The 16,125-nt window shown below is 42.5% G+C and overlaps 2 protein-coding genes across 2 annotated transcripts; both read right to left on the reverse strand.

The window, feature by feature from the left end:
- Window positions 1-261: 261 nt before the first annotated feature.
- On the reverse strand, window positions 262-1,260 carry LOC311304679 (trace amine-associated receptor 13c-like; the record flags this gene model as incomplete). Its single annotated transcript, XM_084431856.1, has 1 exon — window positions 262-1,260. The coding sequence occupies one exon, from the start codon at window positions 1,258-1,260 to the stop codon at window positions 262-264; it is 999 nt and encodes a 332-aa protein (XP_084287982.1).
- Window positions 1,261-7,375: 6,115 nt separating this feature from the next.
- Window positions 7,376-8,359, reverse strand: LOC311304360 (trace amine-associated receptor 13c-like; the record flags this gene model as incomplete). Its single annotated transcript, XM_084431318.1, has 1 exon — window positions 7,376-8,359. One exon carries the CDS (start codon window positions 8,357-8,359, stop codon window positions 7,376-7,378), a length of 984 nt encoding a protein of 327 aa, XP_084287444.1.
- Window positions 8,360-16,125: the final 7,766 nt, after the last annotated feature.

The following is a 16,125-nucleotide window of genomic DNA, read 5'->3' on the forward strand; positions in this document are numbered from 1 at the left end:
TCTCTGTTTAATCTTCCGCGTGCGTTCAGGAACATGTATGATGTACTACATGTTTTCATCATTAAAATTCACAAAGACAGTTACAGTAGGCTACTCTTCACACTCTAATATCTCCTTATTATAATGTCTTTTATTTTTGCGAATTGTCATTCTTAACAAAGAGAATGAAGCATGTATAAAGATTGAAGATCATTTTTATCAAAAGGCCAAGAAGAACACCAATGCAAACATATTTTTGTAACAAATACATGCATTTTCATATTAACAGTCTCCATGAAACAAGTTAAACTGGTTAGTTGATGTCTGCAGTATTTTTAAGCTAACAATAAGCTTCACTGACCTTTTGAACCAGGGGTAAGATATTGCATATATAAATGGATTAATGCATGAATTAGTGTAAAATAAATAGAGTAGAGCAGAGACGCTCACAGATGACTTTTGAAATTGTTTCATATTAAGCATACCTATATACCAGGGAACCCAGCAAATGAAATACACAAAGACAATTGTGCTCAATGTTTTTGTTGCCTTCACCTCTGATTTCCTGGAGGATTTTAGATTTTTCTGAGAGACTCTTTTCTTTGTAAATTTGGAGATGGATTTTGCTTGTCTCAAGGCCACTGTCAGAATTCTTACATACAGGATTAATATCACTATACACGGAGTAATGAAGCTCACTATCAAGTCGGCTGAACCCCAGGCGTTGCTGATAGCCACTGCACATTCTCTAAAACAGATCACAGTTGTCCCTGTCAGGTTTAAGTTTCCATAATTCACTGATACAAGATTATAAAAGATGGATGCAGCCCATCCTAAACTTATGCAGATCAGTGTTTTTCTCATTGTCATTTTGGACATATACAGGAGTGGATCACACACAGCAAAATAACGATCAACAGCCACAAGAATGATGTTCATGAGGGACACAGACAGAAGAGTGGACATAATTATATGAAAGATACGACAGTGCGACTTTCCCATGTAAAAACACGAGTTAATGCTCCTGACGCTTTCAACCGGCATCACACAAATTCCCACCAAGAAGTCAGATCCGGCCAGTGAGAGGATGAGGAGGTTGGTCGGTGTGTGAAGCTGCTTGAAAACTGTTATAGAGATGATGACAAGTAGGTTTCCACACACAGTCAGCACAGAGATTGTAGATATGTACAAGAAAAACAATACATTGACATAATTCAAATGAAAGTCCAGAGAGCAGCTTGTATTCCAGGAGGGAAAGCAGTGATGCTCAAGATATTCCATGGAGAAAGTCTTCACTGCTTTAAACTTCAATGCCTATGTGATATGGCTGCAGATCCAAAATCCTAAAGATGATTTCACGGCCAGTTTGCTTATATAAGTCCAATGACAGGTGTCGTTTATGGGAGTGACCAAGAATTTTAAGCATTCTACAGTCATGAGAGTTTACAGTTATCATACAACTACTACAATCTATTTTTATGTATCAATCTTATATTGTGTCATGTTGATAAAAAAAAGTAATATTGCAATTAAAATTAAATCCTCTGGTTTCACAAACAAGGCTTTAAAGGGATAATTCACCCAAAAATGAAACTTCTGTCATCATTTACTCACCCTCAAGTTGTTCAAAACCTTTATGAAGTTCTTTCTTCTGATAAACACAAAAGATCTTTTGAAGAAAGTTGGGAACCAAATAGTTGATGGGCCTCATTGACTTACCTAGTATTTTTTTTCCATACTATGGAAGTTAATGAGGCCTATAAAGCCTAATCCTGACCTAATCTAAACCCTGTCTGTGAAACCAGGCCTATACTATTTGTTTTGAATTTACTTATTGTGCTCTTGGATACATAATTGCAATTTAATTCCTGAATATTCCTTCCTAATAGAAAGGACTCAGACACACACACACACACACACTCACATACACACACACACACACAAAGATCAGCTACTTATAACAAAACGAGCTATTGGCGCTGTAATAAGAAAGCAGAGGATCATAGTCTTCTCCCTCTTCTTTGCTATTTGTTCATCGGAACGTCTCCTCTTTGGTCGTGTCGCCATATCAAAATTCAAGAGAATATAATTCTAACGTTATAGTTGTCTCCCTTGACTTTTTCGGACTTCATGCCTCCACATCCCCCTGATTGCCTGCGAGCTTCTCCTCCTGTCTATACGGTAATTTCTCTACTGTGTGACAGAGAGTCGCGTGGTTATGACACAATCATTAGCCTATTTTTACAAAAATGGCTTCTACGGGGCCATAACGTAAGATACAAGGTAATGGAAATTTTGAAATTTAGAAATAATAAACAATGGTCAAATAGAGTCTTTAAACGCCTCAGATGTATATAGAAGTTATTCACTGTCAAAGTGACGCCAAAATGAATGGGAGTCAATGGATTGCTAACAGCAGGTGATGGCTTGTTAGCCAATGGATGCCCCCATAGAAGGTACGCTTTCTGGATGCTGGATTACCCCCTTTGGGGTTATTCGCTCAGTGCAAGACTCTACTTCCGTTCTACTTCCGCTCCCTCAAGTGTGTGGGTCTATACTTCCGGCAAGATGGCGATGTTTTACACCAGATGTCTCCAAAACCTGCCCAAGCTAACCATATCAGACGTCCACAGACTCGTCCGAAAGGGATGCTCTGCCCCCAGGAGTAAACGGGAAAAGGGGTTTACTCCGGGGGTTCAAAAAAAGGGGTTCAAGTTTTATTGACAACTATGAGGATAAGTTTGATATTGACAGCAAAACACATTCACATTGTGGTATCGCTAACTAGCTAGCAGTAGCTATGTAGCTAACATTTAGGTCAGTTGTCCTGTAGAGATTTTAGATTTGTAGAATTATCAATTGTTTTTAACGTTTAACGTTTTTTAGTTGAGGTGCATATGACCAAAACAAAAACACAGCACCCTGAAATAGCGCTAACTTTTCAGAACCAGAAGAAACGATTCAATCGGGCGCAGAGAAAACATAACCTATCGCTATCGGACACTATGTTTAGACAGCTGTCAAGTTAGAATTAGTATGAGATTGTCAGAGGTGGGCCCACCGAATAGTGATTTGAGTATTTCTTTTTGGTTTGTGTATTGGTTCAGAAAACTAGAGACAAGTATTTACCAATGGCCGCGATCAAGATTATTTACCACCCTTTTCCGTGCATCAGGTTGTTTGATTGACTGTACCGTGTTGAAAAGAATTCCAGTATGTTTTGTCTAACATTACTTTCATGAATGATGTTGAATTTCCACAGTGTCAAACAAAGTCCCTGCAGGGAGGGTGACTGTCAGGGCTGTATGTTATAGGTCCATGAGGAAGCATGAGAAGCCTCACGACCTCAGAGTAGGGGGGAAAACATGTTTAACCAGTTCAAGTCAGATTCTGGTTGATTTTTGTGGCTATAGTTGGTGATGTGGATGTAGAATAATAATAATAAAACTTAAGTTTGTTTATTTGATTTAAACCTGAACTATACTTTTTAATGGACACCCCAGAAACTGGTTGTTACTGCTCCCCTTCTTTGGAGCATTAAGTGTTAAGGTAGTTTCGGAGAACGCAGCCATGGATTCTTTTCCTTGTTTAATAACTCCTCATATATGAGCATAAGAATTGGATTACCACAAATGATCAGGGGTGCGTTCTCCGAAACTACCTTTACGCTACGTCGTTCTTAAGTTGTACCTTAAGAAGTACCTTATCGTTAATACGTGTTTTCCAAAACCTTCTTAGTTAAGTATACCTTCTGTAAGTCATACGTTCGTAAGGTTGGTCTGGAGCGCTCTTAGCTATACCTTATCGCTGCTGACGGTTCATACCGCTAGTGGCCACCACTACGCAAAAAGCTTTTTTACATCGCAGTTTAATTACACATAGAAAATTTTATATGAACATTTAATATAAAATCTGATTTAGTATTAAAATTACATTTTTACTTTACTTTAAAATTTTACACATAAAATACTTAAGTTGTTATAGCCTACACCCAGTGTATGGAAGTGTTTTCATTAATAAAGTTTCCATACACTAATGGTTGTTAGCTTTTTTAATTACTATCCTAAGGCACATCAGCTGGCGAACCATTTGACAGAAAAGGCTTAGGAGTCTATATAAAGAAAGATGAGTTTACACAAACTTTATAGCTATGGCAGCGAGACAGCGAGTACTTGTTTTAAATCAAAGACGGCGCCGTCCGCGGAGCCAGTTAGTGTATGTCAACTACTTTATAAGAGAACACTTTAGTCCACTGACTACCATGTCAGAAGAGACCATTGTAAAAAAAATTACTCAGCATACGTTGTGGAGAACATTAACACACTTATGGCCTTGAGGGTTTGGGATTGCACACTTGCTAAATTATAAACACATACTCATATTTATTTCTGCATGTACATATTTCAATGAGCCCCGATAAATGCAGTTTGTACTATTTCTAAATCGCTTCTTTATAACGAACATTGTTTTCTCAATACTTAACCTATACCGCTGTGAAGGAAAGAGCGCACAATCGATCATCGAGGCATCGATATCAACCTATTCAGCACCTCCACCATGGACAGCACCTGCTAAGGTCGAACTTAAGAAGGTTTACCTTAAGCAACATCCTAAGGTATAGTTCGGAGAACACACGTAGGAAATGTATACCTGTAGTTAAGGTGTACCTTTTGAGTCTTCGTAGCGCGCTAAGAGACAACGTTATCGGAGAACGCACCCCTGTGCTGAATTCGTCTGGTCTGACTCAGTTCATCATTGATTGGGAGAGAACAGTTCAAACTTACTGGCTGTGGGAATCAGTGGGCGTGTCTCATTATACTATAAGCAAAACGCCGTAAAATAGCACGCTCTGCCAAATATTTCTGTACCTGGTGATACAAATCTAAATGTTTTTATGCACAAGCAAAGACATTTAGGCTAAATAATAATAATAGCCTAATAATAATAAACTGTGCTCACCTTTCTCTTTTGAGGTGTAGGCCTGTTTTTAAAGGAGAACTCCGGTCAATTTTAACATTGAGCTCATTTAACATTGAGCTAATTTTTTTGTACATTTGGAGTGCTGTCAATACAGAGAACAACGACAAAAATCGGTGTTGCCTACACCAAGTTATTCTATTTTTTAAATTTGCACCCTGTTGACTTCAATGGGGCAATGTTTAAACCTGCTTTTAGCCTCTTAACATCCTTGATGTGTCATTACAAGTGCACAGAAAATGTGAGTGATTCCTTCAGAGTGAACACGGTGAATCTGACTGCAGTAGATGTGAAAGATATTAATAAAAATTAAGTTAATTCAGCCAGCGCTCATACCTGTATTTACTTCCTGTTTTCGGTCAAAGTCCATATTAGAATTATTATTAGAATAACTCGGTGTAGGCAACACCGATTTTTGTCGTTGTTCTATGTATTGACAGCACTCCAAATGTACAAAAAAATGAGCTCAATGTTAAAATTGACCGGAGTTCTCCTTTAAGTATAATTCTGTTAACTGTCAGATCGCCTGTCAATCAAACTTCGGCGAAACTTTAAAACGAAATATTACAACTCTAAAATTAAACATTACTTAAATATTACAAATTCCAAATATTATTTATGTTAGTTAAATCAGCCCAAATGTTTACAGCTACGTTCTTTTGTGTTGGTCAAGAGACTCCTAGTGGTGAATAGTACATGATTTCTTCATAAGTAGGCTATCTGTGGATATGTTGACAAGAAACAATGGCAAACACAAATTTTAACATGATCATTTGTGTAAATTAATATTTACTATTTGGAATAAAAAGCTATAAATAAGCAAGGTAAAATCACTTAATTGCTAATAAAATACAATTGAAGATCAGTGGGGAAAAATAATGAAGAACGAATAAGTGTGTGGAATGTGCTGGAAACCCCCTTGCAGCAGACGCAGACGAGACGTTCGGCAGACGAACGAATGAGTGATGTGGCAGACGCAGACGAGACGTTCGGCAGACGCAGACGTCACGTTCGGCAGACGAACGGAGTGATGTGGCAAACGCAGACGAGACGTTCTGCAGACGCAGACGTCACGTTCGGCAGACTGTTTGTTCTGACAAACACTCAGGGCCCTATCTTGCACCCAGCGCAATTGACTTTGTACACCGACGCATGTTTCATTCCTATTTTGCACCCGCGCAAAGCGCGCTTTTCCCTCCACAGAAACACGTCGCTAAACTAGGGAATGAACATGCGCTCCCTGGGCGGTTCAGCGCAAAAAAGGAGGCGTGTACCGGCGCAAACGTTCCCTGGTGCTATTTTACTGTTCCATAAAACAATTGCGCCACTGGCCAGAAAAAACCTAGTCTAAAGTCAGTGGCGCGTTGCGCGTTGTTCATTATGCTATTTTAGGGCGCATGCTTGACCATAATGTATAGAGTGCACAACGCTCATACACTGTGATTCTCTAATCTACACAGAAGCAGCAGTTTTCATTTTTGCAAATCATATTATTACAAACGATAGATAGATAGATAGATAGATAGATAGATAGATAGATAGATAGATAGATAGATAGATCATTTATTATAAATATAATAATTTATTATAAAAGCATACATCTAGCTTACACATTTACCCACATTATTATATGCCTGTTTAACCGAAGCTAATTTGGGTGTGTTTCTCCCATCCCCAATGTCACTTCTCTGTGTTTTACGGCCGTGACGAGAGCGTTGGTCTCCTCGGCTGTGAACCGCTCTTGGCGCGCGCCTGGCAAATCCGCCGTTATAATAGCAATACGCCAAGGAAAAAGTGCGTCTGTTCTTAAAGGGAATGTGAGATGATGCTCTGATTGGTTTATTTCACGTTACGCCCAAACCACACCTATGAATAATGAAGCTACTTTAGACCAACCCCTTTTAGATTTGCGCCCGGCGCAAGAGTCATTTATCCCGCCGGGAAAATAGCAACAGCGCCGAGACCCGCCCACAAAGTTACTTGCGCTTTGCGCTTTGACACTTGCGTTTCAGATCGTTAAAATAGGGCCCTCAGTGTTTGTTCATTGAGACGAGTTCGTGCTGCAAAGTCATATTAAAGAGCCTAATCGGAACGCCATAGGAGCCGAAATAAAAACGGACACGCCACGCAGCTGAGATGCTCACGCCACGCAGCCAGTGTGTTGCCGGCCTTAAGATTTGGTTGAGTCTTAGTTGCATGTAATTGTGCATAATTTACTATTATTACTTTGGTAAGTACATGTAACATATGTAACAAGGACACTGTAAAATAAAGTGTTACTGTCTTATTTTTGTGAATTGTTATTCTAAGAAAAGAGAATGAAGGATGTATAAAGATTGAAGATAATATTTTTAACAAAAGGCCAAGAATATCTCCAATACAAACATATTTTTTTGTAACAAATACATGCATTTTCATATTAACAGTCTTCAGGAAACAAGTTAAACTGGTTAGTTGCTGTCTGCAGTATTTTTAGGCTAACAATAAGCTTCACTGACCTTTTGAACCAGGGGTAAGATATTGCATATATAAAGGGATTAATGCATGAATTAGTGTAAAATAAACACAGTAAAGCAGAGAGTTTCACAGGTGACTTTTGAAATTGTTTGATATTAAGCATACCTATATACCAGGGAACCCAGCAAATGAAATACACAAAGACAATTGTGCTCAATGTTTTTGTTGCCTTCACCTCTGATTTCCTGGAGGATTTTATATTTTTCTTTGTAAAGTTGGAGATGGATTTTGCTTGTCTCAAGGCCACTGTGAAAATTCTTACATACAGGATAAACATCATTATACACGGAGTAATGAAGCTCACTATCAAGTCAGCTGAACCCAAGGCGTTGCTCATAGCCACTGCACATTCTCTAAAACAGATCACAGTTGTCCCTGTCAGGTTTAAGTTTCCAAAATTGACTGGTACAATATTATAAAAGATGCATATAGTCCATCCTAAACTTATGCAGATCAGTGTTTTTCTCATTGTCATTTTGGACATATACAGGAGTGGATCACACACAGCAAAATAACGATCAATAGCCACAAGAATTATGTTGATGAGGGACGCATACAACAAAATGTACATAATTATATGAAAGATACGACAGTGTGACTTTCCCATATAAAAACACGAGTTAATGCTCCTGACGCTTTCAACAGGCATCACACAAATTCCCACCAAGAAGTCAGATACGGCCAGTGAGAGGATGAGGAGGTTGGTCGGTGTGTGAAGCTGCTTGAAAACTGTTATAGAGATGATGACAAGTAGGTTTCCACACACAGTCAGCACAGAGATTGTAGTTATGTACAAGAAAAACAATACATTGACATAATTCAAATGATAGTCCAGAGAGCAGCTTGTATTCCAGGAGGGAAAGCAGTGATGCTCAATATATTCCATGGAGAAAGTCTTCACTGCTTTAAACTTCAATGCCTATGTGATATGGCTGCAGATCCAAAATCCTAAAGATGATTTCACTGCCAGTTTGCTTATATAAGTCCAATGACAGGTGTCGTTTATGGGAGTGACCAAGAATTCTAAGCATACAGTCAATCAGAGTTTACAATTATCATACAACTATAATCTATTTTTATGTATCAATCTTATATTGTGTCATGTTGATTAAAGAAAAGTAACATTGCTATTAAAATTAAATCCCCCGGTTTCACAGACAAGGCTTTAAAGGGATAATTCACCCAAAGATTAAACTTCTGTCATCATTTACTCACCCTCAAGTTGTTCAAAACCTGTATGAATTTCTTTCTTCTGATGAACACAAAAGAATATATTTTGAAGAATGTTGGGAACCAAACAGTTGATGGGCCTCATTGACTTCCATAGTATTATTTTTATTTTTTTCATACTATGGAAGTTAATGAGGCCTATAAAGACTAATCCTGGCCTAATCTAAACCCTGTCTGTGAAACCAGGCCTATTCTATTAGTTTTGGATTTACTTATTGTTCTCTTGAATACATAATTGCAATTTAATTCTTGAATATTCCTTCCTAATAGAAAACACACACACACACACACACACACACACACACACACACACACACACACACACACACACACACACACACACAAAAAGATCAGCTAAGAAAGCAGAGATTTTTGAGATATTCGAATTGTTCGGCTACTTGATTTCATTCTCAAAAACAATAAAAGGTTAGTAAATAATTTTTTTGTGTGTGTGAATATCTGTTCACTTTCATTAGTGCATGATATTTGACATTATATAAGGCTTTTAAAGGTGCTCTAAGCGATGTTGGGTGATGTCACTTCTTGTTGACGTTCGAAGTATTGTCAAACAAAACAGAGGCTAGCTCGACCCTCCCTCCTCCTCATCCTGTCCCCTCCCCCTCCCTTTGCGCGTTCCTTCTAATTTTCCCTCTTCTTTGCTATTTGTTCATCGGAACGTTGTCTCTTTGGTCGTGTGTCGGCCACATAGACTGTAAAAAAGGGACCTGAGTCTGCGCAGTACTGAGCAGGAAGTAAAGCCGTGAAATCAAGGCCCCGCCTTCACTTTCGCAGAAATTATTATATTATAATTATAATTAATTAATTATAGAAATTTAGATATTAAATTTAAAGCTCCAATCTCCTCAGTCCTCCGAAGATTAAGAAAAAAAGTATGTTGGTGCTTCAGTGACTACTTTTTCTTTATTGAACACCAAGAAAAGAACAAAAACAGAATATACATCTACAATAGCATTGGTAAATACAGATAAATGAGTGGTCGGCCATATCAAAATTCAAGAGAATATAATTCTAACGTTAGTAGTTGTCCAGCACATCTCTCCTCTAGCCCCCTGCGCAAAGTTACCTCCAGATGACGTAGTTTCAACGGTGTGCTTGTCCGTCCTATGTCGGTATCAGGAGGGTGCAGACTGTGACGCCAATCAACGTATTTTTCCGCTGTCTACCGAACCTCCTGTATCGACTTCCACAGGACTTCTGTTTAATGAGCTGATGAGTTGAATCAGGTGTGTTTGATTCAGGTGTGCTGCTGGATGGAAATTATTAATTTGATGAGGTACTGCTTGAAAACCTTTTTTCAGTGCTCTAATGTCTCCTAATTATAATGTCTTTTAGGTTACACTTTATTTTAAGGTGTCATTGTTACAAGTGTAATTGTAATATTTAAGTACTGAGTAATATTACGCAACTACATGAACTTGCTAAAGGGTTAGGATTTGGGGTTACACTTTATTTTAAGGTGTCATTGTTACAGTGTAATTATATATTTAAGTACTGAATAATAATAATTAACAACATGTACTTACTATAGGGTTAGGGTAAGATTAGGATTTGGTTAAGGGTTAATTGCATGTAATTATGCAGAATTTACTCTTATTACTATGGTAAGTACATGTAACCTATGTAATAGGGACACTGTAAAATAGTGTTACCGGAGTCCTTCAGGTCAGCTAGGGTTAGCCATAGGTGCCTGTTAAGGACGACCATGAACCCCATGGAATGGCCAATGGCTTGTGCAGAGCGCTTAGTAGCCATCAGCGCAAGGTCCGTTGTTGTGCAATCCCTGGACGGCGGCGCAGCTGACGCATAGGCCTTGTCCGCCTGGTGGGCAATGAACCTGCACGGCTTGGAAGGCAGGCTGCGGTCCGAACCCAATGCAGAGTTAGATGGGCACAGGTGCGCTATCGTCGAGGGGAGCTATCGTCTGCGAAGCTGACAGCATCTAACTTGTCTTTGGGCGGGGGAGGGCCCACCAGCGGCTGGCTGGCGGCAGTGGGCCTCATCCCCACTGTTGCCCGAACCACTTCTCTTCTGGCTCTGAGGGCGCGCACTGGCAGCTCGGCGCAGTGGGCGCACGTGTTGTCCGTGAGTGCCGCCTTAGCCACGATGACTAAGATATGACTTCTAGAGTGAAGAAAGAGATTCTGACGTAATTGTCGCGCCCATGCAATTTATACTGCCCGCGAACCTATCAGTATTTGCATGCTTCGTGTCAATTGGCCAGCTGTCCCCAGCTGGCATTAGCCCATAAGATTTCAGCGAATGTGGAGAAAGGAGGAGTTCCCATATACGTCCAGCTGACGAAATGTTGAGTTACCGCCTTGAAAGTGAAACCACTTTTAAGCACACCTCCCATGCTATTGGGTTATGTAAAAGTGTGTATTGTGGTTCCCTTTCGAGAGGTCTCTCCTATTGCGTAAGTAGCTTACGCTATGGGAAAACTCTTTTTCTCGAGAATATTGAAGCCAAATTTTTAAAACGCAGTGCAGCTGCGACCCCGCCCTTTCCGCTCTCACTTTGCCTTTGCTCGAGCCGCGCAAGGAAAAGCGCCATTCACAAATGGTCCCCGGTCCCTGTGTGCCTCGCTCTCTCTAGATGATACCCCCTTGCTGGTCCAGTTCACGCAGGCGGACCAACGCCCCTCTATGCGTGCGGCAGGTCTCGTCACCTTCGGAGCGTCGGACGACGACAAGGACAATGATGACAGCCTTTCTATCACTGCATCCGTCTGTGACGATTGGGCAGGCTCCGCTTCCGGCCCTGCACCTTCGACTCAAACCAGCACGAGAACGAGCTTGGACGCTGAGATTCTCCGTGTACTCACCAGGGCCTTTGAAGACCTCGGGCTTGATTGGTCTTCCCCGGAAGAGCCTGCACGCAGCAGACTAGACGAGTGGTTCCTGCAGGGGCGCCGGCAGGCCCCTCAGCAGAGACCCGCCCGGTTCTTCCCAGAAGTACACTACGAGCTCACTAAGTCGTGGAAGGCTCCACACTCAGCGCACCTAAAGCACTCTTTTTCCTCAATGCTCTCCTCTGTGGACAGCGCGAAGGACAAGGGCTATGAGGCGATTCCTCCCCTTGAAGAGGCCGTGGCCGCTCACCTCTGCCCGCCCACTGCTGCTGGATGGAAGGCCTGCCGCACTACTTCAGCTCTCGCCGGCCGCGCATACGCCGCCGCCGGTCAAGCTGCGTCAGCACTTCACACGATGGCTGTCCTCCAAGTGTTTCAGGCGAAGCTTCTCCGTTCTATGGACGAGTCTGGACCTGACCCTGAGGCATTTAAGGATCTGCGCAGCGCCACAGACCTGGCCCTGCAAGCCACTAAGTCAATAGCCCAATCCATTGGCCGTAGCATGGTGAACCTGACAGTGCTTGAGCGGCACCTCTGGCTCACGTTGACGTATATGAAGGATACAGATAAGGCGGCGTTTCTTGACTCCCCTATCTCCACTAGTGGGCTGTTTGGTCCTGCCGTCAAAGGATTTGCTGAGCGCTTCACCGAGGCTCTGAAGGCGTCGCAGACTATGCGCCACTTTCTGCCAAAGGGCTCCAGCTCTGCTTCGAGCCACCACAAGAAGGTGCCGCCGCCTCAGCAAGTGAAGGCAGCACCGACGGCCTCTCAGCCCCGCCCAGCGACTGAAGTCCGTCACCGCTCTCGCTCCGCTAGGCACCAGCAGTTTCCTGAGAGTCACCCCGACCCAAGATTGCGTTGGACCCCGAGCCTCGCAAGCCTTCCTAGCCACAGGAAGAAAAAGGGAGAATTTGAGTCCTGCCGAGGCCGGACCAATCTCCCTAAAGCTTCTCAAACATTCCCCAGTCCCCTCCTCAAAGGCGGCTGGAAATGTCTATATTGCAGTCAATAGGCCGGTTATGAAACACGCTCACCTGCAAACAAACGCCTTTTTAACGGCGATGCAGATAAAGCACGAAAAGAGCCTTTTTCTGTCTGGTCACTTGTAGGTTACGTGCCCACGACAATGTATGCACCCCTACACACAGGCACTGTTCCCAAAGTCATAAATATTTTCCCAGCTCACGCTGGAAGTTTAATAAAAGTAGCGAGTGTGCCCGCTTTACAACTTGCACCCCTACACACAAACACTGTCAACTCGATACTCACTCTCCCCCCAGCCAGTGCGGGAGAGACAATAAACGTAGATTGTGTGCCCACTCTTCAGTATGCACCTCTACACATAAAAACTGTTCCCACATCAGTTTTCCCTCTAGCTCACGCTGGAAATGTGACTATGGGTACGCCCGCTGTGCAGTGCGCGCCCCCGCTTATGAGCGCTGTTCACACAGCATCAAAAGCTCAAGACGGCCTGATGGCCGGGTCCCTATCTCACAGCGGCCCGTCCCCAGCCTTTATTCAACCCCTAGCTATACGGGCCAAAGCCCTGGGAGGCTATCCCCGACATATCAGAATGGGTGTTGAACATAATAAAACGAGGCTACTCGCTACAGTTTGCTCGCAGACCCCCACGCTTTTCAGCCATGGTCGAGACGAGAGTGAGAAAAGACGTTTCACATGTTCTCCACACTGAGGTGCTCAAACTGCTGGTTTCCCCCTCGCAAAGCGAGTCGGGTTTCTACAGCCGCTATTTCCTTTTCCCGAAGAAGGATTGCGGTCTCCGACCCATCCTAGATCTCAGACACTTGAACAAAGCGCTGAGCAAGCACCCGTTCAGAATCTTGTCGACCAAACAAATCCTCGCGCAAATTCGCCCGGGAGATTGTTTTTTCTCAGTGGATCTGAAAGACGCTTATTTTGATATCCAAATATCGCCTCATCACAGGTCATTTCTGAGATTCGCTTTCGAGGGACAGGCTTACCAGTACACAGTACTACCATTCGGCCTATCGTTGGCACCCTGTACATTTACAAAGTGTATGGATGTGGCACTTTCCCCCCTGAGACGGCGGGGAGTGCGAATTCTGAACTACCTCGACCATTGGCTGGTTATAGCACAATCAGAGGCACAGTTAATAACTCACAGATCATGGATCCTCAGCCATCTAGAATGCCTGGTTCTAAAGATAAACTTTTCCAAGAGCACACTATCTCCCAGCCAGAATATTTCCTTTCTGGGTATAGTAATAGACTCTACACAAATAAAGGCGCGCCTCTCTTCGGAGTGCACGCTCTCTATTCGGCACAAAATATGCTCAAAATATGTCAGAGGATTGTAAAGACATTAGCTCAAAGGGGAAATATTAATAATAATCCATAATTACTAATTATGATTAATTATTAATATTTGGGTCAGTTAATTAGATTAACTTTGAGGTAAGCTAATTAATATTACAATCAATTAATCAGTTCCAATGAACTCTTTGATTATTCATTTATTCTAAGAAAAGTGTATCTTTCATCATCACTGGAAAATAATTATTCCTTAGCATGTACAGAAATTAGAGCATACTGTAACAAAATCAAAATCGTAAAAGGGACTTTGTATGCAAACAGAGGATCAGAAATCAAATTCATAATTGTGCAAAGTTTTATTAACTAAATCACAAACATATTTAACACTAAACAAACATAAATACATTCATACATCCATACATACATGCATAGGTAAAGGGGTGAGTGATGTGGAACCGGAAACAGGAAATAGAACTATGGAGCAAGATCTATTTCAGTATGAAAAGAACCATCAGCTGATCATTTTCAGAGCACCTCATTAAATACTTGTATGGTCAGTTGTAATCGTGGACAATTCTGGAAGTGGTTGAAAAATGAGTCCGTTGGTGGGTCCGTGAGGGTCAAAAGTCATGGTGCAAGTTGCCATCGTGTGGTTCCGAAGCTGGTGTGGGTCGGAGCTTGCATGGTGGCTTCGAGCACATGGCTGTGGTGAGTCGAAGCCTGCTGTCCTGGCCTGCTGAGTGCACACTGGACGATGCGGCCTCCTGAAGTGCCAAGAAGGCCAGGAGTTGATCGTTGCCAATTCAATGATGGTAAAGTTGCAGTTTTTCTGGACTGAAGAAAAGGCAGTCTGTCTCCCTTTGGGGAGCGTGAAAGCCTGGCAGGCAGTGCTCCGGCCAGCTGGGCCCAGGGCTCAGGGCCCCAGTGATGGGGGAGGGGTTTTCCCCAGTATCAGCAGAAGCAGTTTTGTAGCTGGATGAGACAACCTAAGAGCGAGGCAGGGCTAACGGAACGGCCTTTTAAAGCTTAACAAAAGGCACGCCTTGCAGGCGGTTTTAAACCAATCAGAAAGAGGGAATTTCTGGCGGGAGTTTCCTTTTTGTGGGAGATTTACGACGCTGTCTCAAGTACTATTTTCTGTTCATTAATACCCAGATAGATATAACGAATCCACACTGCATTCTAAGAGAAGGTGATGTACATCAAAGTGTGAGTCATTAAATGAGGAGTAATTAGATAGGAGACATGATACAGGTAAAGTTACACTGACCGTTGGTTGTATAATTAAATACATACCATGGTGTATACATAATAGTACACAAAACATCACAATCATTCACACAGTTTCTGGAATGCACGTTCATTTCTAGATCAGTTCGTTTCTGTCTAATGCAGCGAAGTCTGCATGGAAGATTGTTTCTGTCTTTTCATTGTCTCTCTCTTGCACATGCGGCCACATTCCTTTCGATCGTAAAAACTTAGTCTCAGTGTGTGTCCTGTAACAAGACACCGCGTCCTGCCAGTGTGTTCATTTTTGGGGGACGTTTCACAAACCTTATTTGGGAGAGTGAGTTTGCTGGATTATTCATTAAATAAATGAATAATTTGTGTGTGTCTGATTGGTCCAGACGCTATAGGATGTTGGGTCTCATGGCCTCAGCATCAGCGGTGCTCCAGCTCGGATTACTGCACATGCACCCTCTCCAGCGCTGGCTAAAAGTGTCCCAGGTCACGTGTGGCGCTCCGGCTACTTACTAATCAGAGCAAATCACGGCTGCATCAAAGCCCTGACTCCCTGGAAAGCGATTGACTGGTACCAGTCCGGCGTGAGTTTGGGTGTGATTTCGAGGAGAAATAAAGCTAGCGCAAGTTCTGCCAGGGAGACTCAATCATTTACGTCACTAATTGCCTCTTCAACTACCCATTCATTTTCTTGCTGTAGCATAAAAGGGCAGCACTTACTCATATCTGAGTCCGCAGATGCTGTTGCTCCGCCAGGGCGGCCTCAGGTCGAACACCTTGCACGCCATGGCCAAGAGTCTCATTCTATGGGCTCAGCACAACCTGTGCTCGCTGAGGGCAGCGCACGTGCCAGGCATTCTGAACCAGGGTGCGGATATGTTCTGTGCGGATATAGAGACAATGTTGTGCTGAGCCCATAGAATGAGACTCTTGGCCATGGCCAAGAGTCTCATTCTATGGGCTCAGCACAACCTGTGCTCGCTGAGGGCAGCGCACGTGCCAGGCATTCTGAACCA

The sequence above is a fragment of the Rutilus rutilus genome (genome assembly GCF_951802725.1).
Source record: "Rutilus rutilus genome assembly, chromosome: 15".
Classification (NCBI taxonomy): domain Eukaryota; kingdom Metazoa; phylum Chordata; class Actinopteri; order Cypriniformes; family Leuciscidae; genus Rutilus; species Rutilus rutilus.